The sequence below is a fragment of the Sycon ciliatum genome, chromosome 6 (genome assembly GCF_964019385.1).
Source record: "Sycon ciliatum chromosome 6, ocSycCili1.1, whole genome shotgun sequence".
Taxonomy (NCBI): Eukaryota; Metazoa; Porifera; class Calcarea; order Leucosolenida; family Sycettidae; genus Sycon; species Sycon ciliatum.
The window spans coordinates 32,525,114-32,551,928 of NC_088648.1; the positions used below are offsets into that span (position 1 = coordinate 32,525,114).

Consider the following 26,815-nt stretch of genomic DNA (forward strand, 5'->3'; position numbering starts at 1 on the left):
TCCAAAGTATGTTTATGCTGACGCAGCCTATCACCTAATCGGCGTCTATTCTAATTTAATTTCCTCCTCGTCTCCCTATTTCTTTCCAAATCTCCCTCTACATCAGGGAGTCGTATACATACATAATACGACGAATATTGGTACGGTACGGGACAGATACAGGAGCCCGCAAATATTGTGGACAGCTGTTATGTACAATCCTGTAGAGCCTTTGTAGTCACAGATACGGGACAGATACGGGATAGCGCCAGGCGTGACACAAACAAACAAACACACAAACAAACAAATACCAAATTAAAGCTGTGTGGACCCTGGCTAGCGCCAGACGTTACTGAAGTAACGTCTTCTGCATAGCTACGGGAATAAATACTACTACTACTGCTAGTACTACCGCATTACGGAATGCCGGCCATACGGCCTCCGCCACTTGCAGGTTTCCACGCCGTTTTGGGTGGGGAAAATCAGCAAAAACGCATTTTCTTTCTTTCCTTCTCCGTCTCTTTTGCAGACTCAATCATCTAGCGTTTGGTAGTTACAGAGAAGCACACTATATCTTCACAGCCACTGGTAAGTTGTTTTCCGTTTCCATTGACTGTTTACGCGCAGTGGTGGTGTGTGTATGGAATCTATCTAAAGCTACAGTTCAGGACGGAATAATTCGTGTTGTATGTTGTGCTGCATGTCATCAGCCAAGCTATATAAAAGTCAGTTGAAAACCCTGTTCATAAAATGTGTATTTGGATGATCGTATGAATGGCATTATGTGTGTGTGTCTCGTCAGGCGAAATAGCACGTCATAGTACATTCGAGATCAGCGGGAAGAAGATGACGACGTCCACTAATTTAGTATCTGTGCACACGAATCTGCTGTGTGTGTTACTCTGTGTGTCAGCTATGGCATCATCGCCTGTGGTTCCATGCCTAGCATGTACGTCTGAACCATCCTGCAAAGTTTGAATGACGTAGGTTGAGCGATCGCTCCGCGAAACATACTTTTTGAAATTCTCTTCATAGTATATCTTCCACCACTGAAATTTCGAATTTCTTCGAATTTTTTGCTGAGAGGGGTGGCTTGCAACCTCGATATGGCTTGTTCCAGGCTTGCTTTGGAGCCATCGCCTGTTGAAACAGTGGCGGGAAGCTGCCCTGCAACTGTTCCAACAGGAAATTAATCGATCCGAGAAAGCGCGAGTCCGCGAATCTCGGTTGAATATTGAGTATTTCAAGCCTTTTCACGACGAAGATGGAGTTCTTTTTGGAGATGGATGTCGCGGCAAAGGACATGGTCTCCGACTTCTGGCTTCTGGTGAAGCCAGGGATCATTTGTCCAGTCAGGTCGGCAGCCTAACCGTCGGTAAGCTTGTGTTCGGATCCCGTTCTGCTCGATGTGGTAGATCACAAACAATTTGATATCGCACAAATTGATCTCAGCATCGTGCGTACGGTATTTTGTATTCAGAAAATCCCAAAATGTCTCTGTGTTGCCGTCCTATGCCACGAGAAACTCCAATCAGGCTCCTATGTCCTCTGCCTTCATGATTGAATGTCCACTTCGTTTGAACAACGAACACAACAATCGAGGACGGCTTTGACAATGAAAAATACAGCTATACTGGAGCTGTTTGACAATGAAAAATACAGCTATACTGGAGCTGAAAAAAAAAAAAACGTGCTCAGGATGAGACTCGAGTACACGCATACTCTCCCAGCAGGTGAAACGCAAATTTTTGTGAAAAATGCGTGTCGCCGACTGACCAGTAATTTCGCCTGACGTGTCTGTCTGGCTGGCTGTCTGGCTGTCTGTCTCTCTCTCTCTCTCTCTCTCTCTCTCTCTCTCTCTCTCTCTCTCTCTCTCTCTCTCTCTCTCTCTCTCTCTCTCTCTCTCTCTCTCTCTCTCTCTCTCTCTCTCTCTCGCTCTCTCTCTCGCTCGCTCTCTCTCTCTCGCTCTCTCTCGCTCTCTCTCCCTCTCAACCCCATACTGTGTTCTTTCTCAGATGATGGCCGTGTGTTCCGTTTGGCCTCACTGGATGCTATATTCTACAGTGGCAACGCAGGACTGACATTTTCACTTATCAATGAGCTGCGTGTTGGCCAGGTACGTGTTGGATTGGGCAATTCAGGTGTTCAGCACGCAGTGATAAATGCAATGCCTTGCAGTACGCTGCTGTGGTGGGGTGAATGGAGTTTGGGTTGCCCAATGCTTCTCCCATTCTCCCTGTACAATGCTACTGTAGTCCAGTCTATCCGGCCAACCTGCACCTAGCGTAATCATTTGTATGTGTCACGTCGGAACTGTGCAGAGCATGTACTTGCAGGCCCATGTTTGCGTACATGCAATTCTCTCTCGGAGACCTCGTAGGTTGGTCTGAGACGAAAAGCAGCTGATTTGATTTACTATGACACACGGTGCTAATGTGCTTTGCAGCTGTGCGGCTGAGTTGGGTGGCCTGTGATCCGTTTTCGTCGCTTACGCCTACAGTGCAAAGTGTGCTCCGTGTCTTAACCCTGTATCACCCACTCACCCGTGTTCGATTGGAAATAAAGGGCCGAACGCTGCATTGCAGCCTTTTCGGACCAAAACCAGTTGACCCAGCATCCAAAAGACTACAACATATGGACCAATCGCGGTCATCCGTGTTTTTATAAGAATGAAATGGCGCTTTCAGTGACTTTTTGCATACAAATTCCCATCTAGCAGGACGGAGTCACCCAGTTTCGGTGGAAGTGCACGAGTTCGATTGGGAATAAAGGAGGAAGGGAGGGTCTCAGCTTCCTCAGACTACGACCATTCGACTCGGCACCTCGAAGACTACAACTGGTGGAAAATCGATTTTAGGGTATACTTCTCCTTTAAAACCATTCTCTCTTCATTGTGTGCTCACGTGCTGCAGAACGACGGAGATCCAGAAGTGATGGTCAACGACATTGCATTCATGCCCAGCAGTTTGCCCGGCAGTGCAGTAAGTACTTGAAAAAAAACACAGAAAAACAACAACAAAAATTAAGTGCAGCAACGACGACAGCAGCAGCAGCAGCAACAACAAGAACAAAAACAACAACAACGCTCACCCGTACATCTAGTTTGATCACTATTAGCGATGAAGCTTCGCATCATACTAATCTCACTATAACTACTATCTCTTATTGGCCACAGGCCATCATGAGAATAAAGATGTGTGCGTGCACGTGCGTGTGTGTGTGTGTTTGTGTGTGTGTGTGCGCACGTGTGTGCGTGTGTGTGCCTGTGTGTGTATTTAGCCACCACCGAATGTTGCTATTACCACCCGCCGCTCCGTGACCATTATACCAGCTACGGATTGTGAACAGTACTCTGGCAACTGCAGGTTAGTGCACTGCATTGCATGACAAAAACACACGCACACATACATACATACACGCACACACACGCACACACACACACACACACACACACACACACACACACACACACACACACACACACACACACACACACACACACACACACCTTGGTCCTTGGTAACGCTGCCATCAAATGGTCACGTGTCCCCTGTGCAGGGGTCGACAGCACTGAGTTCAGCATTGGACCCAGAAACGCCGCTCTACTTCCTGGACAGGAAATTAGCACAGCTATGCAGGTCGAAACCACGGGATGACTTGCAGCAGCGACCGCAGCCGAGACAATGCGCTCTGCAGCAGGGCAGGGCAACCCGCTGTTTCCGGACCGAGTCTGCCGATGCCACAGCCGAGCCCAACGCCACTTCAGCAGCCGAGTTGGAGAGACACTTATGCGAAGCTAGCCCGCCAGCACTCAAGAACCATCTCCCGCACGCATTACATAGTCGGCTGCCGGACTGCTCAGATATGGGCTTCCTCCTCTCGGCCAGGCACCTGTGGCGATTCGATCGACACACACACACACACACACACACACACACACACACACACACACACACACACACACACACACACACACACACACACACACACACACACACACACACACACACACACACACACACACACACACACACACACACACACACACACACACACACACACACACACACACACACACACACACACACACACACACACACACACACACACACACACACACACACACACACACACACACACACACACACACACACACACACACACACACACACACACACACACACACACACACACACACACACACACACACACACACACACACACACACACACACACACACACACACACACACACACACACACACACACACACACACACACACACACACACACACACACACACACACACACACACACACACACACACACACACACACACACACACACACACACACACACACACACACACACACACACACACACACACACACACACACACACACACACACACACACACACACACACACACACACGTGTCAATTAGTTTCATGCAGCTGCTTCGACAATGTAGGTCTCGTCAGTGAAATTGCATAGTGAGTATTAGTGACCGCAGGATAATTTAACGAGGTTGACTGAAGTCTGTGAAGAGTGGATGCAGCTTGTGTTTATTGTTCTTAGAGGGTTGCCAAGCTGAGATGTTGCTATGGTTACATAGTAACAGAATGGTGGGCATGTGTGTGTGTGTGTGTGTGTGTGTGTGTGTGTGTGTGCGCACAAAAGACCAAAAAAGGGATTCACTGGCCAGAAAATGTCACTCCAAATAGCTGTATGGTGTAGACCAGGCTGAATAGTGACGGTCAATTCTTCAGCCTTGCAAGCTGTTGAATGGTGTAATCCCAGCACAAGTTGCTATGGCTTCTGCCGTAGCATTGCTATCATCGCCTCCGGCGATGGGCGTCAAAAGGTCAAAAGGTCAAGGTCAAAGGTGTGTGCGCACGTGACGTGTGTGTGCGCGCGTGACGCGTGTGTGCATGTATGTGTACGTGGGTCGCATTTGTGTGTATGTCGCGTTTGTGTGTGGGTGGGTGTCTGTGTCTGTCTGTCTGTCTGTTTTGTGGGTGTACCTGCATGCATGTATGCATGTGTGTGTGTGTGTGTGTATGTGTGCGTGCGTGCGTGTGTATGTGTGTATGTATGTGTGTGTGTGTGTGTTTCTGTTATTGCGTTCACAGCACTTGCATAGCTCTGGAGGGCGGGACTGGCTTCACCGTAACTATTGATCCGAATTGTGTTTGGTGTCCGGATACGAGATCTTGTGGCGTACGCGACTTCACCTGCCCGTACGTACTGTTCCGTACTGTGCCCGTAATTAACATGCCCCGCACATTACATACGAGCCCCTCACGTACTACTGCAAGTCTACAAATGTTCGCCCTATTCAAATATCCGCCTCCCAGGGCTAAAACGCATTTTGGGCCGCATCAAATTGTGGCCTGCTCTGCTGCCGCCTGTATACACTGTCACACTGAACCTTGCAAAACAAAATTTCGGCCATAACAAATTTTCGGTCAAACATAACCAGCGTGAAAAAATGGCCGAAAATAAACATGCGCCGAATATTTGTTGACTTCAATGCAGTAGTCCCTTACGGACGACCTCTTACATACAAACCTCTTTTAGAGAACACTCTAGCGATGCTTCTGCCCCCCCCCCCTCCCCTGTGTCAATAGGAGTCCTGTCACATGAGGGTGGTTTGCGCGGTATGGCTGCCTGCGATTCTCTTTCTCTTTCTTCACATGAAAGACTCGGTGGTAGGGAAGCAGAGCGTGCTGATAAACCCGCGTGGTGTTAGTTATTGATTGTGTGTGTGTGTGTGTACGCATGTGTTTATGTGTGTGTGTGTGTGTGTGTGTGTGTGTCGCTATGTGTGTGTGTGTGTGTGTGTGTGTGTGTGTGTGTGTATGTGTGTGTGTGTTATGTATGTGTGTGTGTGTGTCACTATATGTACGAATGTTGTGCACACACAGTAGCCAACAGTACCCTACTCGTTTCCGTGCCAGCGGACAACGATGCGTTGGGCAACCAGAGCCGATGACCTTCTCCGGTAAGTGACATGGAGATCAAGTCTGCTCTACAGTATGAATTCCTTCTGGCAATGACGTACACAATATGCTCTATAAGAAGAAAAAAGGACCAAAGAGCTAAAAAATTATTTTTTTTAAAATCCACGGTTCGCGTGAACGCCACCACCCTCTTGGATCAAGGAGCTACAAGTTGCACTATAATTATCCACTAACACCACCAGTAACTTGCAGCTCTTTAGTTTCCGCCTTCCAACCCGGCAAATATTTAGATTTTGATAAAAACGATTCAAAGCCTCTCGATTATTTTGGAATACTTGAAGTATAAATATAAGAATAATAATAATAACTACTTTCACACAAAAAAAGCTCGGTGCAGCACTAATCACGGCAGGGGAACCCGACCCTCCACCATCGCCAACTCACGAAGTAGCTCTTTAGTCCTTTTTTCTTCTTATAAACAAATCCTTGGCTCTCCACTCAAGTCTATCAATATGCTCTCAGTACGTACATAACTATTTTGAAGATGGCTTTACTTTCCAGTTCTGTAATTTGCGTGTGTATTTTCCGGAGTATAGGCCGCACTTTGAACGCTCAAAATTCACCCCGAAAAGGGGGTTGCGGCTTATACTCCGATAATCAAATCAACGGTGATAATAGGGTGGACGTCCGCATTTCCTGGCAAAACAAATAGTTGTGCAGCTTATACTCCACTGCGGCTTATACCCCACTGCGGCTTATACTCCACTGCGGCTTATACTCCACTGCGGCTTAACCTGTAAAAGCCATATATATAACGAAGTGCTAACTCTAACGAGTTAACGAGGAGAAATCTGTCGTTAAAATAGAAATCGTTTTTCAGAAATCGATGCATATACTGTCCTATTGAGCGTTGAGAATGGGTGAGAATCGTTAAGCGGGATTCACAGAAGCTTTTTTGTGATGCGACACGCGATGCGACAGGCGCGAAACCGGGAAAACCCCAAATCGCAGCCATGTCGCGGCCCACGCAACTGCCGCAACTGGGCCATCGCAGAAGTTGAGCTTGGCTCAACTTTTGCGATGCGATGCGATGCGACAAGCGATTTGGTGTACGATTTTGACCTTTTCTACAGCAAAGTTGTACAAAGGTGCAAGAGTTGCCTATAAATTTTTACAAGTTGTGTCAAACCGCGCGAATATCATGGTGACGTACCCAAATCAGCAAAACTTTGTCGCATCGCTGACTTCTTCTGTGAATGGTATTTCGCGAGTTCGCATCGCACGCATCCATCGCAGATCGCGTCGCATCGCGTGTCGCATCGCAAAAAAGCTTCTGTGAATCCCGCTTTTACCCTTGATACACGTAAACCAGTCAATTTCGGGAAATCGTTAGATATGCGCCTCGTTAGAATAATGGCTTTTACAGTACTCCGGAAAATGCGGTATGTCTTTGTAGTCACCGTATTGGCGTTGTGACGTTTGCGATGTTCCGGTGGTTGTGGCGTTTGGTTATGGCGGCGCTGGTGGAGTTGGTTCCGGGCGTCTCAAACGTTTGGAAAGAGATAGAGTGTGAAAACACTGCCCGACGCAGAACGAGAGTGTATGCATGCACGCACGTGTGCGTTTTGTGTGTGTGCGTGTGTGTGTGTGTGTGTGCGCGTGCGTGCGTGTGCGTGCGTGTGTGTGTGTGTGTGTGCGCGCATGTGTGCATGTGTGCATGTGTGTGTATGCCAGCATGCGTGCGTGTGTTTGTGTGCATGAAGGCAGAGGGGGTGGGCGGGGACTACGGCGAAAGGGCAAGGAAACTAACGTTAGGGCTGCTTAGGTTGTTGGAGACACCGTTCAATCTCTTCTTCCTTCTCATTGTTATTGTCATTGTCGTTGTATTTTGTTGTTTTGTTTTATATCCCAGGGTCTATTATCAAGTCCCCTGTAAACACAACGGGAATTTTTAATACCACGATATCCTTCTCATGCCAAGCAAATGCAAACGCGCCCATCACGTTCTCCTGGATGAGACTGGTTGGCTTGGAGATGGTTGCCGTGCCAGCGTCTCGCAGCACGGTGACGAGCGTAGCGCTGGGGGACGAGCTGACGGAGACCAGCACGCTGACGTTGTCCGGTGTGACAGCAGCCGATGGTGGACAGTACGTGTGTTTGGCCAGGAACACTGGATCCTTGCCAGTCCAATCTGAACCAGCTACATTGTTCAGTAAGTCAGTCCGTGTAGGATATAGGAGTTTGTGGTGCACAGGCCGCGGTGGTAAGTTATGCCTACTGTATGTAACTGTATGCTACTGAGCGGAAAAAAGGTGTCTGCCCTGTTGGAGCTCGGGCTTCCTGCCGACTGACTTGACACTTGACTGGCCCTTGGCGGCCGTCTGAGGCACACGAGAAGCACGTCAAACTCTGCACAAACACACTGAGCCGAGCATTAACGTGAAGTGTGATGTTACGTTCTCTTGTGGTGTGGTGTTGTTTCTGTTTGCCTACTGTCCTCTGCTTTAGTCCGTCCATACATTGAGTCCGGTCCCAGTAACACATTGGTATTCCTGTCTCAGGCATTAACAATGCGTTGTGGTGGTGATGGATATCCGACACCGTCGTTCCAGTGGTTCCACGCCGGCACCAACATAGCCATGTATGCCAGTCTGTATCCGAACATTCACTTTGTGGGAGCGTCCGGTCGTGACATCATCATCCAGCCCACTACCCTGCAGGTGGCTGGTTTGTACGTGTGCCGGGTGGTGAGCATACATGGCATGGCGCAGACTGAAGCGGCCCAGCTTACCGTGATCGGTGAGTAGGCTTATGAACACACCAGGCCACACTCGTCCTTATGAACACACCAGACCACACTCGTCCTTATGAACGCACCAGGCCACACTCGTCCCCGCTTATAAAGACACCGCACTCATCCTTGCTTATAAACACACCATGCCACTCGTCCTTGCTTTCAAACACACTCCACACTCATCCTTGCTTATAAACACTCCATGCCACTCGTCCTTGCTTTTAAACACACCACACTCGTCCTCCCTTGGAGCATTCCCTTAGAGCCATGTGGGAGAACTAGAATTATAATGACACCGGGGTCACACGGCCACTTGGCTCGAAATCAGCGACGAAATGTTCCCCTTGCCAATGAACTCGGGATTGGACATGGTCTTTTTTCATCACTTTTTGCAACTTACATGTGCATTGTCAAGGGTTTAACTCGGATGGTGAGCCGATTAAATTATGGTGAAAAAAGGAGGACAAAATGTTACAGTTATGACTAACTGTTAGTTTTGTGCCATTTTGTCGCACTCGCTGACTGTATAAGATCTGGTTACGTTGGTAGACAGTCATAACTCGTAACATTTTGTCTTTCTCTTTTTTTCATCATAATGTCCAGGGTGTTGGGGTCGGTACAGTGGGTGATGCTAGAGTCATACCGATTCCGTAAACTCCCTTCTAGCATTGTCCGCCCTGATGCGAAGTCTTTCCGACGACCCTGCTTGTGATGTTATGTCTGAATGTGTGTGTGTGTGTGTGTGTGTGTGTGTGTGTGTGTGTGTGTGTGTGTGTGTGTGTGTGACTGTGTCTGTCTGTCTGTCTGTCTGTGTGTCTGTTTGTCTGTGTGTCTGTCTGTGTGTCTGTCTGTCTGTCTGTCTGTCTGTCCGTCTGTCCGTCTGTCCGTCTGTCCGTCCGTCCGTCTGTCTGTGTGTTTGTGTACAGATGCTGTTCCAGCAAACAGTTCCGTTCACACTCCTCTGGTTGGCAGCGCTCTAGTCCTGTCCTGCCCAGACAACAATGGCCCCTTTGAATGGTATGTAGTGAGAGTGTTCAGTGCTGTCCAACAATACAGAAATGTTGAAGACAGGCAGGGTTTTAATGGCCTCCATTAAAAAGAAAAGAAAAAAAGAAAATTATCGTGCCCATTCCCGAAGGGAACTCACGATGGCCGCTAACACCCGGTAAACCCTAGCGACATTAGGTAGCAACTAATTTGTTTACCCAATTGAAACGAAATTCCGGTATTCTTTGTGATGTGTTTTGGTATGTACATGGCAGACTTTTTTTTTCATTGGAACTTTCCGCATGTGAGCCTTCCAAGTTGGAAGGTTGTTGGTTTGCGCTTCGTAGATGTGTTGGAGCTAGGTGTCAGGTCGTCGAATGTCTCAATATCCTTGTCAGTTTTGTGCCTTGTCGCACTATCTGACTGTTTCATATATTAATATCTCGTTGCCTTGGTGGACTGTTAGTCATAACTAGTAACTTGTAGGTCCTTTTCTCTTTCCATATTGCTATTGGCTCTACATCCGAGTTTTTATTCACACTTTTGTTCTTGTACTATAGTAGAGATGTGCACGGACTCGTTTCTTTCATACGGAACGAATCGTTGAGCTGGGTGTGGGTTAGAGTCTCGTGAAGGTTCCGTAGATTGAATTCTTTGTTTAATTCCTAAGTAGCTCCGAGATCGCGCCGCCCCAAATAAGGATACACCACTTCAAAAGTGGAAATAGAATCGATGTTGTCTCGTGTACGAGTTCGCAACGAATCACAGAACCTTCCTGTTTGCACATATGTGTGCGCATGCACGGGCACCCATGCTTGCGTGCACGCACACGTTTATACATTCTCCACCTCTCTCTTCTCTCTTACTCTCTCTCTCTCTCTCACGCTCTCTCTCACGCTCTCTCTCTCTCTCCCTCCGTCCCTCCCTCTCTATCTCTCTATGTATCTATCCATCCATTCATCCATCCATCCATCTATCTATCTATCTATCTATCTACTGTACAAGCAGAAATATTCGTCTGGAATTTAATTTCGTCTTTTTCGTCCAAGGAGCTTTTGGACTAAATAAAATGCAGGACGAATGTAGATTTGTCTAGCTTTTCAATACACTCTTATGGTCCATGGACTAAATTTTCAACCGGACGAACTCCTTTTCTTCGGAGTAGGACGAAATTTTCTGCCTGTACAGTATCTAACGATCTATCTATCTATCCATCTACTCAATCTGCGGACAGCATGCTGTTTCGTTCTTTTTGAACTCATCAGCGCAGCACAGAGAAAATGAGGCCGAACCTGATAGCAATGGAAATAAAAATTTCCAATCAGGCCCGAACGTACCTTGCCAGAGTGCTCAAACTGACAAGTCAGTGAGCTCTGCATAACGCAAACAGCAAAGGCACTACCCCACGCAAGAGTGCTCAACTGCTACAAGAGCATCTATGTATCTATCTATCTATCTAACGATCTATCTATCCATCAATCTATCTATCTATCTATCTAACGATCTATCTATCTATCCATCTATCTATCTATCTCACTCTCCTTGCAGGCGTGTAAACGGGACACTAATTGCAGGTGCTACAACCAGTGAACTGACGCTCAGTAACATCCAACCTGCTTCCAGCGGCCGTTACCTCTGCCAGCAAGCTTTCCAATTCTTCGTCTTCGTCTCGTCACCGGCTCGGATTGCCCGGGCGCCTAGCAACGCCTCGGTTACTCAGGGAACACCTGTCGAGCTTCGCTGCAATACACAGGCCAATATTTACCCGCCAGTGACCATCAACTGGCTGTACCAGGCAATTAACAGCCTTGGAGAGCCAACCGGAGAGCGTACGTCCCTCTCTCTGGCCGTTCTTTCCGATAATCTCATCTACGCTGGCGGTCAGGTCCTGCGTTTCAGCTCGATTCAGATAAGTGATTCGGGTTTGTTCACTTGCTACGCCAGCAACACACTCGGCAATGTCACAGCAACGGCAATGGTCACTGTCAACGTTCGTAAGTACATGTTTTGTGCGTTTTCTCGTGCGTTGTGCGTGTCCACTATGGCTGCCGTGTCTGTTTCCCGTTATCGAGGGTATCTCTTGGCTAAGTGAGAAATTTCACATTAAAAATATTTACGATCCGCTCTGCATGGTTGTGAAGGTAGTGAAGTGAGTCTCTCGATAAATCTACTCGATGTAGAATGTGGTCTGTGTGGCTCAGGTAGATACTGTAATCAGCCGTCCTTTAGCTTCAGGACCGCTCTCTTCTGATCATGGGATTACATCTCCGACAGGGAGACCACCTGTCCCTGTGCATCACCTGTTTCGGAGTTTTTTTCTCTCTACAAAATCCACGTACAGTAAGACCTGTAAGTAATGACCACCCCTTTGGGCCGGAGAAAGCGGTCTTTAGTGGCAGGTGGTCCTTACTTACAGGTTTACACCGCACAACCATATGTGAATGTGAGACCGTCCGTGCCTGGCAAAGTGGTCTGTAGTACCAGGCTGGTCGCTAGTCACGGTGGTCTTTACTTACAGGTTTTACTGTGTCTCCAGACACTAAAGTGAATAATGGAGTGTGGTGGTGGGGCCCATTTTAAGCTCAGCCGACTAGATGTCTCGGCTTCATAGCTTGATGGACACAGTACTGTCTGTTCCGGAATACCGTCTGTTCCTGAGCACCATATGTCCTGGAAGACTGCTATAGCTTGGTCCAGCAAGGTGTTTGCATCTCCCATGTTACACTACGAGTGCCGAGCGTACCTGCCAATGAATAAGTAAAACCTTTTTTTTTTTTGTCCTCCCTTGGCTGCTGCTGTTGTTGTTGTTCCTGCAGCTCTTGGCACACCTAACTGTCCAGTGTCGGCTCAGTTTCAGACTGGAGTTGCAGCTTCGCCGATTGTCAGCACGTGTAGTGTTACGGGACCGAGCGGAACGGTAGTGCAGATCCGACAAGGCTCCAGTCTCCTGCAGAGTGGAGGGCGTATTGATATAGGCACAGAGCGCAATGTCACTGCCGATCTGCACACTGCCACGCTATCCATCGCAGAACCAGTGGCTGGTGATCATGGTGAGGAATATTGTGGTAGCGACGTGTGTAGGTTTGCGCTGCTGCTGCTGCTGCTGCTGTTGCTGTGTGGTGTGACCTGTGTTGGCCGATATGCTTATTCGTTCATGATCAGTTCTATCTCTCTGTGAAATGGCGCTGTCACTCTCATGTACTGTAAAACATGTAACTTTCGGTGTAACTTTAATTTCGGTGATTTCGGTAGAGAAACCAGGCACCTAAATTTAAATTACACCTAAAAGGCACTAGAGCATGCACTGTATGTGAAGGGAACGCTGGTCACCTAATTCTAAATTACACCTGAAACCTGGCAGGTCCCTGCCACCGAAATTTTAATGCACCTAAACTTACATGTTTTACAGTATGTAAATTGTTAGACTCGGTTGGAGAGGCAAGGATTTATTTATCAGAAGAACAGAGTGTAGTTTGTCAACCTTATCAGGGGCGTCGGAAGGTAATTTAGTGTGGTACGGTCAGCCTTCGAAAGTACAATTTACTGGTGAGAGAGGCGTGGCTGAGGAGACCAGTTTGGAAATTTAGAGCCCAAATCAGTGCATTTTATTGATCCATGGGGTACTTGGGGCAAATAGTGGTACGGTCAATACCGTAGTGACCGTTCCGTATGCAACGCCCCTGCTTATGGTCACCAACTAACTTTTCTCTGTCTGCTTGTCTGTCTGTTTCCCTCCCTCTCTCTCTCTCTCTCTCTCTCTCTCTCTCTCTCTCTCTCTCTCTCTCTCTCTCTCTCTCTCTCTCTCTCACTCTCTCTCTTCTCTCTCTCTCTCTCTCTCTCTCTCTCTCTCTCTCTCTCTCTCTCTCTCTCTCTCTCTCTCTCTCGCTCTCGCTCTCGCTCTCGCTCTCGCTCTCGCTCTCGCTCTCTCTCTCTCTCTCTCTCTCTCTCTCTCTCTCTCTCTCTCTCTCTTCTGTATTTTCTCTTTCTTCATCTGTCACTCTGCTGACACTCTTGTTGCTCAGCATTATACGCGTGTGAGGCCAGTTTCAATGGTGCGTCAACGCGATGTGAGTTCTTCCTTTCCACGACTGACACTGGTGGAAATGTTGGGTCATCCACGTCATCAAACACATCAGGTATGGCTTCTCTGTCTCTCTCACTCTCACTCTCTCTCTGTTTTTGTCCATCTGTCCTCCTGTCTCCTTGTCTCTCTGTCTTTGCGTCGTTCTGCTTTTCCATCCATTGAGGTACTCACAATCACTCTGTCTCCTACTTCAGCCACACTCTCTTTCACAGTTGCGGTATTTTGTCACACCTCTCGGTTCATCGTGCACAGCCATGCTGGGCCTTTTTCACTCGTGGCTGAAGTTCACCATATGCTGCCATTGACCATAGTGGTCTGTCCTTCTTTTTACCGCAATACCACTCCCTGCTATGACTATTGCTCTGAGTGGAGCTGGTCACTTCTGGTCTGAAGTAGCAGTGCAGCGGTGTCTTCTTGGAGGTCAGGCGTGCTGCGAAAAAAGAAACTCTGCCGAAGTTTTGTTTTATTTTCATGCGCCACCGTCAATCATTTCCCACTGCAACTGCCACTGTGTCTGGGTAGTCGCTGGCTGCCATGTTCCACCCCCACCACCACCACTACCACCACCACCACTACCGCCGCCGTCACTGTCACACATCACGTCACCACCATGCCAGGAGCCCTGCCATGCCATGAATAGCTGTGTCACACCCGTGCCAGGAGCACTCCTTCTGTCTTACTCCCACCGCCATCTCTTGCCTACACCCTGCGCCGGTAAGTGTGTTTGTTTATGGCATACTGGTGGTCACTGTTTATCAAGACATGTTGGTCACTGTTTGATCATGCCATGCAGTAAGTGTGTTTGATCATGCCATGCAGTAAGTGTGTTTGATCATGGGTACACTTTGGGTGGGATTTCCCCTAGCATCATGGGTACACTTTGGGTGGGATTTCCCCTAGCATAACGGTACTAACCAGCTACATCCACTGGAGACCAATCGCACTTTAGTATGAGCACGGGTCTAACGCTCATTCGTTATCTGGGTTCAAGGATCTGTCAGAACTCTGCAAAAAGCTCCGGCCATACGAGGGCACGGATATTTATTTGTCGGCCTTTCCGAGTAGGATTGTCTTGCACTCGTTACACTGGCCGGTCCGCTCAGTGTGAGGTGTAAAGTTTGGAAAGTGCCATACTAAATGGATATGCAGGACCGCCGGAAGCAGTTATCAATTGGTCCGGTCGTACCGTAGTCTTTCATACAGTTTGTTTGTGATAAGGCAGGGAAGTTAGGGAAATTAGGGAAATTAGGGAAATTAGGGAAATTATCCTTCCTCAGTAGTAAACACATGTTGGTGGCCACAAAGTTGGTCCGGTGATAACCTGACCAACCGGGCCGGTTCCGGCGGGCCTGTTATGTTCCGTTAATGTAGTACTAATCCTGCTTTCCACTCCTGTTTTTGCTTCTATCCTTTCTCTAATCGTCCTGACCCTCACCCACTCTCCTGTTTCTGCATCTACCCCCTCTCATCGTCCTTACCCTCTCTCATCGTCCTTACCGGCCTCACGTGATCGCCTGCACCTCCCTGTACACTGCTTGTGGTGGCACCCTCCTTGTAAATCTCTTGTCATCCACTCCTTCTCACCTCCCCACTCCCTACTGAATCGGTGTGCCTTCCCTGTGTGTTGTCCCTGCCGGTTTCTGACCTTGCTCCTTGCCCTGCCCGTATAACCCTCTCCTCACCCCTGGTCCCCTGATAACTTTCCTCGTCCCTTGTACGCACCCCCCCCCCCTCCCCTATAATTCTTCCCTTGTCCCTGATGCCCTCCCCTGCAATCCTCTTTTCCGGGTCTTGGTCCTTTCATCACCCCTGATCACTTGCTCCCTTGCTCCCCCCCCCCCCTCCCTTCCCTCTCTTGTTCCTACCTCTCACCCCTGCCCCTTTGCCCCCCCCCCCCACCCCCTGGACATGTTGCCCCTTCATGTTTCTATCCACCTTGTACCCCTTTGCCATGGCGGCTGCACCCGATACTGGCGTACGTATGCTGACAGTACTACCTACATCTGACATGGACTCCCGTGTAACCCGGGCAGATAGCAGCCCAAAGCAGCAAGCATTGATCTACGGCGGAGCGTCAGGCATAGCGACAGGCGGTTTTGTCTTCGGTCTGCTCGTCGCGTTTCTGGCCTACAGATTGAAAAAACAAACTGGCACTGGGAAAGAGGTAGGAGGTCAAAATGTTGCGGCTGTAGATACTGCCACCCCGGGAGTACCCACTCCATTGTTGATATAAGCTGACTAATTTAGATAGCAGCACACGTCTGTTGTATCGTGTTGCACTGTGCGTAGTTATAGACCTTAGTAGATCTGCTGTGACCTGCCACTGCACTGGTACTCCATAGTCTCTTCCTATCATGATTTTTGAACAGCTTTGCGTAATGGGAATCTATGTAGTGAATACTCAAAGCCGCAGTTACTCTCAATCTATGGTAGTAAGTCTTGATCTCTCTGATGCCAGTAATGGCAACCCCACTTGAATCTCTTAGCCTGTCACCAGGAAACCCTAGATATAGGGTTTGACATAACGCTACACATAAAGACCCTATAATAGGGTTAGGACCCCTAAAGAAAGGGTTTGATCAGTCCTCACAACTGGGCACACAATACACACAGTTTCATTTGTTTTTTTGATATTTTCACTGCATTGCCATTGATGTTAGCAGGAGCGCTCCTACGAAGTGCGCGAGTGTCGCCGCATTTGCTGCTTCCGACCCATGTGTGGATCAGCTGGTGCAGAAACGGCAATGGCGGGAGTGGCAGCTGCGACAGCCGCTGTTGATGCTTCGCCTTCTTCTTCAGGAGCATCCGGCGCTGCTGGAACATCAACATCATCATTCTGAGTCGACACCAGGTCGCCAGGAACATTCTCATCGCCCGAGTTCGTCTCCACTAACTCAAGTTGCTCTTCCTCCATCGTGAAAAATCAAACCCTAGATATAGGGCCTAGAATTTTTTACGACAGCGCTGCACTAAAACTAACCGTACTCGAAGAAAATAGCAACAAAATTGTCACGGTCTTCAGCAAGAGAACCCTTCGTACATTCTACGTATGTGGGCACAGGCGTCTAGTTGCCATAGCAGCCAAGTGGGCTCTCAAGAGAGCACAAGATAGAACGCGCGGCTGAAAACCCTATAAACAGGGTTTGACAGGCTAAGTAGAACACCCTGAAAGCATGCTGTGCCACTCCACTACAATGACGTGATGTCCACCAACTATTCTGATGTAATACCCAGCTAGAATGATGTAATACCCGATTAGAATGATGTAATACCAGATTAGAATGATGTAATACCCGATTAGAATGATGTAATACCCAGCTAGAATGATGTAATACCCGATTAGAATGATGTAATAGTCAATTAGAATAATGTAACACCCAGCTAGAATGATGTAATACCTGATTAGAATGATGTAACACCCAGCTAGAATGATGCAATACCCAGCTAGAATGATGCAATACCCAGCTAGAATGATGTAATACCCTATTAGAATGATGTAATACCCTATTATAATGATGTAATACCCTTTTAGAATGATGTAATACCCTTTTAGAATGATGTAATACCCAACGTAGAATGATGTAATACCCAGGTAACATGTACTATTCAACCAGCATGATGTAATACTCAACTAGCATTTGTGATAATCATAGCGTATTTATCTTATTCTCTTTTCCGTCCACTATCATGATGTAATGATATTCAATTAGCACTACAGTCAGACCCCGCTTATCCGGTCCTCTTTTATCTGGATAGAAAATCGTTGGTTACCGATTTACAGCATATGTCATGCATGCATACAGTATGTGTGTTCGATTATCTGGTTCCCTCGCCTATTCGGATATTCTTGTGGAAAAACGAATGTGTGCGGTTAAGCGAGGTCTGACTATAATTGTGATAATATTCAATTAGCACAATGCCGTGCTCAACTGAAAGGAAAGTAATTTTTGGTGGTTCGCGTGGGACTCAGTCAGACTTTGTTTTCCGCTGCACCCTTGGGAGTGCCAGCACCCTTGGGAGTGCCAGCACCATTGGGAGTGCCAGCACCCTTGGGAGTGCCAGCACCCTTGGGAGTGCCAGCACCCTTGGGAATGCCAGCACCCTTGGGAATGCCAGCACCCTTGGGAGTGCCAGCACCATTGGGAATGCCAGCACCCTTGGGAGTGCCAGCACCATTGGGAGTGCCAGCACCCTTGGGAGTGCCAGCACCGTCAACTGGATCAAGCAGCAAATGGAGGTGAGTCGACCAGACCAACCATAATCCTGGTCAAAGACAATGTGGTCGAAACGTGACGTATTTCCCATCTCCCATCGTGTAGTACCCCACTAACAATACATGATGTAATGCCCAGCTAACATGATGTAATGCCCAGCTAGTATGACATAATAGTAACCAGTCAGTATGATCTAATGCCAGCTAACGTGATGTAATGCCCAGCTAGCATGATGTAATGCTCAGCTAGCATAATATCATGCCAAGCTAGGATGATGTAATAGCTGGCTAGCATGTTGTAATACCCACTGCTCTAATTGGAGGGGGGCGGGGTACCCAAAAAAGGAATATGACACAGCACACGATTCCTTGTCTCAGGAGTTACCTGGCAAGTCAATATTTGTAATTGTGAAGCAGTTTCACGCACTGCAGTGCCTTGGGGTCTTCACCCTCGGGGGAGGACATCCTCATCGTCCTCACCTCCGAGTTAGACCTATTCTGTTGCCTTTGCTCACTGTGACCGGCCTACTCACATTGACAGAGACTGGAACATACTGTTCCTTTGCCGACGTGTCGTCACACAATGAGAGGGAAGCCGTTTGGCGTTTTAAAAATCTGCGCAGGCCCCTGAGACAAGGTATGCTGCATCATGTTATCTTCCTGGCTTGAGTGCGCCTGGCTGCCATCATGAATAATCCCGCTATTGAATGATGTAATACTCACTGCAGAATGATGTAATACTCACTGCAGAATGATGTAATACTCACTGCAGAATGATGTAATACTCACTGCAGAATGATGTCATAACCCACTAATGAATGATGTAATACTCACTGCAGAATGATGTCATAACCCACTAATGAATGATGTGTTAACCCTTTACTGTCCGTACATACAAGCATCGATCCAATGGGATCGATGGGGTAGGCATTTTGAAATTATCGTAACTTGCTCAAATCTAGGTCTTTTGGAGAGATCGAAATATGTAGGTCGAAGAGAAAAGTCTCAGCTGTCGCCTCGAACAATTCCCGAAGCGATACGAACAGCGGTTGCTGAGTTATCGCACTCGTAATTCTGGTGCCGGGAAAAGTGCGTTCAGAGCGCGACGCGCATGTCGACGGCTGGGATTTTCCCTGTTTACGTCACCTGTTGGCAAGGCTACACCGATTCAAATTCAAAAGTAGGTTCCCGGGAGTCTCTACGAAAATATTTGAGCTCGATACGAGCAACAGGGGTGACATGGTGGATTGAGATCGATCTCGAGCGTGAGCTCAGCGCTTTTGCGCGTTCCCTGGCTTGCAGCGCTGGACCAGTGCATCCTGTGGCGCCGCGTGTGGGCTCATTGCGTTCGTCTCGTCAAGACCTTTCCAGGATGCCCAAGATCGTGGAAATCGTCAAATTCAAACCAAAGTTACGTCTCATTTTAGTTTCAGATTTTGTGGTTGCGTGGGCTTGTATACATTTTAATCGGACAGTAAAGGGTTAAGTTACTTGATAACTCATTGCTGAACGATGTTTTAACACACTGCTGGATGAGGTCATAACCCACTGCTGAATGATTTTTATAAAACCACTGCAGAACGACATCAAAACCCACTGCTGAATGATGTCATAACCCACTGCTGAATGATGTCATAACCCACTGCTGAATGATGTGAAAAGCTAATTGATAACTAATTGCTGAATGAGGTCATAACCCACAGCTGGATGTGGTCATAACCCACTGCTGAACGACATCAAAACCAGTGATGCAACAAATGATGTCATAATCCCCCCTGTTGCATGATGTCATACTTTTCTAAGCAATCATGCAAACAAATCTAGGTACACACTTCCTTGCTCAATCATGTGTGCGTGTGTGCTTGCGAGCGTGCGTGAGTATGTGCATGCATGAGTGTGTGTGTGTGTCCGTGTGTGTATGTGTGTATGTGTACGTGTTCTTACGCTGCGCAGTGCAAGATGGTGTCGGAACTGCCGCATTCGTCGATGAGCATGGCCAGTCCGCGCCTGACCATAATAGGCCATGACTGCTGTGACCAGTCGTCATCGTCACTGCACGGGTGCGATGATCTCAGTGTGGTCATTCGGCAGCATGGCTCCAGGGATGAACTCTCTGCCTGTTCACAGAATAGCCTGCCTGCGCTGTACCGGCTAGCCGGTAGATACAGTGTACCTAAACGGACCGCCGCCGCTGCTGCGAGTAACCAGAGTACTGGTGACAGCGAAAACCCTCCGCCTGGTTCGCCGCGTGCGGCGCATAGCTTGCAGAGCTTGCCGTGTCATGACAACGCCGTCGCCAAGTGTCTGTCCACACACAGCATCCTGTCCATGTTGAGCAGCAGCAGCAGCAGTGCTGGCGGTGGGCACACAAACTCAGCATCGAACCCCCGCATGGATCGGTGCCTAGACTCTGCTAGTGTGCCGAAAACACCGCCAACAGCAGCTGGCCACGGCCTGGAGGATGATCGTGCCTGTTTAGGCAACGAAGTATCCGTGCCGTTGTCCTCTGTGATGTACAGCACTACGAGTGATCATGCCCGTCTAGACAGCATAGTCTCCGTGCCGTCGTTGTCCCCCATGGTGTACAGCGCCACGAATGACGAAACGTTGTACGACTCCGAATACTCCACTATTGATATTAAAGATGCGCGCTGTCACCGCGACCGTAGTAACCTTTTTAGCGATGTACTATACGACGAGGTGCCAGGGGGCAACTCTATGCCTAAGGTGATCGACAGCAATGCCGATGATTAGATGTGGGTGTGTGGGCGTGTGGACGTGTGGACGTGTACGAAAGGGTGTATGGGTGTATGGATGTGTGGGTGTATGGATGTGTGGGTGTATCGGTGCATGGGGAAGAGACGAGCTTGTCTACACGGGACGCTCGTAGCTCATGCTTTTTACGCACTCCGGAACCCAACTGCGTTTTCGTCTAACAGCGACTACATGTACGTGGGTGTGTATGTGTGTACCGGTGTATCGGTGTATGCATGTATGCGTGTACCGGTGTATCGGTGTGTGCGTGTATGGGTACTTGGGAAAGAGGCGCAGATGTCGACGCGCGACGCTCGTTTCACATGCTGTTTTCCACTCCGAATGCCAGCTGCACTGCAGTCTGATCATGCCTCTGCGTACATGTACTATTCAGTGTTAGTATTTCTCAATATTTTTAAAAAATACTTTTCTATGCTATCACTTCTACTCACTGTTGCTGTCAAGAGAGACTTTACTTTTTAATCCTTGACTCTCCATCCGAGTATGAACTCACTGCTGTGTTAAGAAAAATTAGCGCTGGTGCTTTGTAAACCGGTCAATAGAACTGCGTACTTGTAAGTTAAAACGAGGTGTCAATGCTGAACGCTGATCGCCTCACTGGAATTGTACACGTTATATTCACGGGTGTCCGGAAGCCATCGCATGCTCCACGGTGCACATTGCAAAATATTTTGGCGCCATATATTTTAAACTATTTTAGACTTCTCTGAACCGCCCAAGGGCATGTTTTTAACTTCATCTTTTTTTTTAACTTGTACCGCACACAGCCCCCCCCCCCCCCCCCACCACCTTTTTTTAACCTCCAAACCCCAATCCCACTGTCTGTGGGCACTGCATTACGAGTGCCCAGTGCATGTGTGGGATGATGTTGAAACGCTTCATTCAGACGTTACGGTGTTTACGGCCTTACGGTAAAAATTCTGCCATTGTTGGAGACCAGTCGTGGCCACACTATATGTCTGTGTGTTTTCTCCCACGGCTAAAGTCACGTCGTGACCTGACGTTGAGGTCATGTGACCTACTATCAAGGTCATGTTGATAAGGGTTGAGGTTGCATGATACAGTGTGAATGTCACGTGATCGGCGCGAAGTAGAATTAGTTTCGAGCACTTTTTTTCCTTGGGAAATGCCAATTCTCTGGCTACCTTGTTAAAAGCAGGCGTTGTGCCATGTATTCAAGAGTTTACCTCCAATTCTTTGCAGCGTTTCTCTATATTTCGACAGGCTTTTTCCCCCGAGTTTGTGTTTTTTCTCGACTTTGTATCATGTGCATGGGATGCAGCAAATGCGTGCCTGTATCCTTGGTGATACCACAAAATCCTTTTCTTGCTTCCTTTTTTCCACGTTTAAAAATGTCCACCTCATTGCCAAGGAAGACACCTGGGAAGGGCGAAATGTATTTATTTATTCACAATCACGTGGCACTAGCCAATGAAAAGGTGATGTGGGCGATAGCCGGCCATGGCGGTAATAGAGGGGAGGAAGAAGAAAAGATGAAAGGGGAACGGAAATCACTGTCATGTTCTTTCAATGGCGGAATAATTCCTGCGGTTTTCCGCAGAAACGACCAGGTTGACGCCGGAAATTTGAAAATTGACTATCCTGGGGGAGTCACTGATTATGCTGGCATGCTGGGATGTGCTGTGGGATTATTCCCGGCTTTGTTCCAGCACTATCCTGCGCAGAACCGACCAAGCCTAGCTAGATGTGTTATGGATTTATACGGTGTGCTCACTGAAGCTGTGTGCGTGTGTTTGCTTTTGGGTGGCTAGAGGAGGACTGTGAATATGGCCTACTTGCGCTGCAGTGCTTGAAATGAATGATGCATTTCTCCCTGTTCCATTTTGTACATGTTGTGCCCGATTGGCCACGGTATGGTGCCAGCATCGGCCACAATGGGCGCTTTCGATTACACGTTTACACAATTCTGGAACTGGTTTTTAAATTCTGGAATGACCAGAATGAGCGTATTCCGGCCTTGCAAACGAACGACTGGAATTCACAACGATTTTATTCATGTCATATCACAAACGAAATTGATGAATCCCAAAAAGAGATCACGTACACCCTCGCAATCGATCGCACGCACGTGGACCTAGCATCGCGCACACGCCGGCCAGGGAGGCTCTTCGCGCGCTTGAGTCATGACCAAACCGGTAACACACCCACAGTGCAATTCTGGCGCCAGAATTAGAGAAATTCCGCCTTCTCTTTAGAATTGATGGATTCGACGGAATTGGATAAAATTAATTCTAACGACGGAATTTGTCACTTTTTGTGTAATCGAACTGTGCATCAACCTGTCCCTCCAGGAACTTGCGATTCCGCGCCCGCGTTGTTTTCCACAATTTGAACAAAAGTCCGTGATATCCGCGATATTTGAAAAATCATCCGCGTTATTGTTGAAAACTGTCCTTGATACTTGAAAAGCACCGCGATATTTCGAAAAGCAACCGTGATATTCGAGTCTTTCTTCGATGTTGTTTAGTTCTTGAAGCTCGTCAGTAGTTTACTTGTGAGATCGACACCAGAATGGAGAAATTTCTAGGCAAATCAGCGGCTGACAAGTCACAAAATAAGGCTCGCGTCGAGTGTTGTCCGAGGATGGAGGAAAGCTGTCTTGCAAGCTCCTGTCAGGCAGTTGAACACAGTCAGCGCAGCACACGTTCTGTTTTGTCATGCATGATTTATGCTGTACGACTCGTACATCGTACACCACTACAGTACAAGTACCAAATCGGCCGCAATTTCCGCAATTTTACCAGAATAATCCCGCAATATTTGACAAAATCCGCAATATTCCCCGCAATTTGTGGCATTTTACCTCGCAACTTTTTCCGCGATATTTCCGAAATGTCTCCGCAAGTTTCTGGAGGGACAGATCAACAATAACTAATTCTTGAATTGACCGAAGTGCGTGTAATCGAAAGCGCCCATTGTGTCGTTGGCTCGGTAAGCCAGCTCCGTGCTACATGTAACATCCGACGCATACTACTTGTGGTAGTGCTATTACAGGATTGTGTTGAGTGATGGAAACCTGAGGGCGGGGGTGATTAACCAGGGTGTATGTGTGGGTGGGGGGGGGGGGGATTGCACCCGGGAAAGTACGGTTACCTTGCAGGCCTTGGTGAAGACTGTCCGTGCGCACATGGCTGGGTGTATTGAACTGTGCAAGCCGTCTTACATCAGGAAATGCATGTTAACAGTAAAAATTCATTTGCCTGCGAGAACAGGACATATGGACCTATGGGACGGTGAGAAGGCAATCATGCCGGTGCAATTGGTGAAGGAAAATGAAAGTCAACAGCAGCAACAACAATAACAACATGCCTTGGCTCAGTGGAGCTTCAGACGGTTCTCAACATTTTGTGAAATGCAATAACTGCACTCTTTTCGGCGTTTGGCTTCCCAGATCACTACTTGCTATATTCACGTCTACGTCAAAGCAATTCAAAACAAGTTTGAAGAGCGTTTCAGAGCTTTCAGGGCTTTCAGGGCTTCTGGGAAATCCGCTTGCAAGCAAATTTATCGTTTGTCACCACCACCGGCTTCATGCTACAGTACCGTCCTGCATCTGCCGCTACGGTTTACCGGGTGTTAGCGGCCGTCGTGAGTTCCCTTCGGGAACGGACACGATAATTTTCTTTTTTTCTTTTTTTTACAGTACCGTCAGGTCCCGAAGAACGACCAGGCTAGAATTTCCCCAAGCACAGCATACCAATGTATACAGGGTGACTCAACCGTGCATAGACTGTAATACATGAAAGTAAGAATGATCTAGGCTAGGAGGCTGACCCGCCAGTTCTTCGCCGACCCACAGTACTGTATGCGTAGACTGTATTACATGAAGATAAGATTGGCCTGGCTACGAAGCTGACACCCCCCCCCCCCCCCTCATGCTTTAGAGATGTCTGCTGTCAGTCAGCGATAGACTAACCCTGGTGTGTGTGCTTGTGTGTGTGTGTGTGTGTGTGTGTGTGTGTGTGTGTGTGTGTGTGTGTGTGTGTGTGTGTGTGTGTGTGCGTGCGTGTGTGTGCGTGTGTATGTACGTATGCGTGCGCGTATGCGTGCATGCACGTGTGTGCCATCTGTTTGGTGTATGTGTGTGTACATATGTGTACGTGTGTGTGCGTGTGTGTGTTGTGCTCCGTGTGGCATAGACGGCACTCTAATCGGAACGGCGGTGGCGTGCGCCGTTGGAGGTTTGTTCATCGGTGCCATACTCGTCTACCTGACGGTGAAGAGAGCCGAGGCAAGACGCGCCAATGCGGTCACTGGCTACCCGAACGGCGCAGCAAACATTCAAGAGCGTTCCGAAACACCCGTACCGCCCAACACCAAGTTCAACGGCATGGCAACGGACTACCCGGACGGTAAGGTGCTGCCTGCGGGCGTGCCTGGAGTTGTGGCTCGGCCGCCGAATCTAGACCGTGGCGCTAGCCGCACGACCGAGGTCTCTCACCTGTCGTTGACGCCTTCTGGTGGGCATGGAAGCAATCTATCGCTCAGGACGACTACGCCGATGACACCAATCGCCTCGGTGCCTTCAATGTCGCCGGGTGTGATGAACGCCAACTTAAACAACGGAACGCCAGAGTTCCAGCGCCAGAACAGCCAGGTCTAGGACTGGCTGCGGCTGTGCGTGGGCGTGCCCGCCCAGGGGACGGGCGCAGGGCCGGCCGCGGGGGGGGGATGCAAGCTCCTGCTGCGTCCTGCCCACCCGCCTGCCCTCTGCAATGTGCTGTGTGATTGCAGCAAACTCTGACCTCTCTCTCACATGTAAACACAACGGCTGGCCACACATCAGCAACGGGGGGGGGGGTGTTCTGTACAATTGAATGGGCGATGGATAAACGAGCATGGTGGAGCTCAGTGCATGCCTTGAGTTTGTAGGAGACACACGCTGCGTTGTGCCTGGCTTGAAAATCGTCGCTCAGCAGCTCAGCTGCCAACCCCCCCTTCAAGAACGACTTATAAAATTAATCTCTCTTGTAAACACTTTTTCGGTGTTAGGCTGACTGCCTAGCTTTCTTTTCTCTCTCTCTCTCCTTTTTCTCTTCTTTCTCCTTCTTACCTGACTGTCAAAGCTTGTGACATCTAACGTTTCAATAACTTTCAATAACTCTTCTGAAAAATGCTACCCCGGGGGTTTCGTTTCGCCACGTTCAACGTGCGCGGACTTTGTTCTGCGTCGAAGCAACAGCAACTAGCTCGTGACATGGACGCCTATCGTATTGATTTCTGCGGACTTCAGGAGCTCAAGATGACAACGACCGTCGATAAGCCTCTCGGTGATTCGCATCGGTTTGTCAGCTTCGGTCAAGCAGAGGGCCGGCATGGAGGTAATGGATTTGTCATATCGAACATGCTCAACAAATTTGTATCAACATTCAAAAAAATTTCCGACCGAGTCGGAACTGTCGACCTCTCCATTCCGCAAGGCAAGGGCAATACCTTACCTGTTCGTTTCGTCGTGGCATATGGCCCCACAAACCCAGCAGCGCAGAGTAATCCTGAGGTTCGTGAAAGGTTCTATGATGCCTTGTCCACAGCCTGGAACAAGTGCAGTGGAAGAACACTCGTGATTGGGCTTGGTGATTTTAACAGCAAGGTCGGAGCAGGTGAAGCAGCGTGTGTGGGTCAATATGGCAAAGGTGTAAGAAATGACAATGGTCAAGCGCTGGTAGAGTGGGCTAACATGCATCATCTGGTGTTGGCTAATACGCTCTTCCGCTACTCAATGCGCTATAGAACCACATGGACTGGATGCATGGCATCCCCTGATGGCCTCAGGAAAATGATCCACAACATGATTGACTACATCGTGATCCCAAAGCGCTACAAGCCACTAGTTGTGAGAGCTCGTTCGTATGCTGGAACCGAGACATTCAGCGATCATAAAATAGTCATTGCGGACATGGAACTGACTGGTCTATACCGTGTACACATTGCCGCAGCAGGCAAGGCCGCTGCTCCCATCGCAATCCAGAGACTAGAAAACGCTGACGTCCGTAAGGAATA

The 26,815-nt window shown here is 48.4% G+C and overlaps 1 protein-coding gene across 4 annotated transcripts in view; it reads left to right on the forward strand.

The window, feature by feature from the left end:
* Positions 1–25,788, forward strand: part of LOC135819921 (uncharacterized) — a 56,275-nt gene extending 30,487 nt beyond the window's left edge. Inside the window, exons 13-26 of one of the 4 annotated variants that reach the window (XM_065333219.1) lie at positions 509–567; positions 1,995–2,095; positions 2,892–2,960; positions 3,259–3,344; positions 5,111–5,218; positions 5,906–5,982; positions 7,854–8,153; positions 8,450–8,740; positions 9,662–9,752; positions 11,271–11,716; positions 12,539–12,772; positions 13,745–13,858; positions 15,798–15,970; positions 19,973–23,626. In XM_065333219.1, coding sequence (XP_065189291.1) covers positions 509–567; positions 1,995–2,095; positions 2,892–2,960; positions 3,259–3,344; positions 5,111–5,218; positions 5,906–5,982; positions 7,854–8,153; positions 8,450–8,740; positions 9,662–9,752; positions 11,271–11,716; positions 12,539–12,772; positions 13,745–13,858; positions 15,798–15,970; positions 19,973–20,773 — 2,950 coding nt within the window. In that variant the 3' untranslated portion in view covers positions 20,774–23,626. Of the gene's footprint in view, positions 1–508; positions 568–1,994; positions 2,096–2,891; positions 2,961–3,258; positions 3,345–5,110; positions 5,219–5,905; positions 5,983–7,853; positions 8,154–8,449; positions 8,741–9,661; positions 9,753–11,270; positions 11,717–12,538; positions 12,773–13,744; positions 13,859–15,797; positions 15,971–16,466; positions 17,795–19,972; positions 23,627–24,954 lie in introns of those variants that run through there. The other 3 variants (XM_065333221.1, XM_065333222.1, XM_065333220.1) reach the window with 3 other exon arrangements.
* The last annotated feature ends 1,027 nt before the right edge of the window (positions 25,789–26,815 follow it).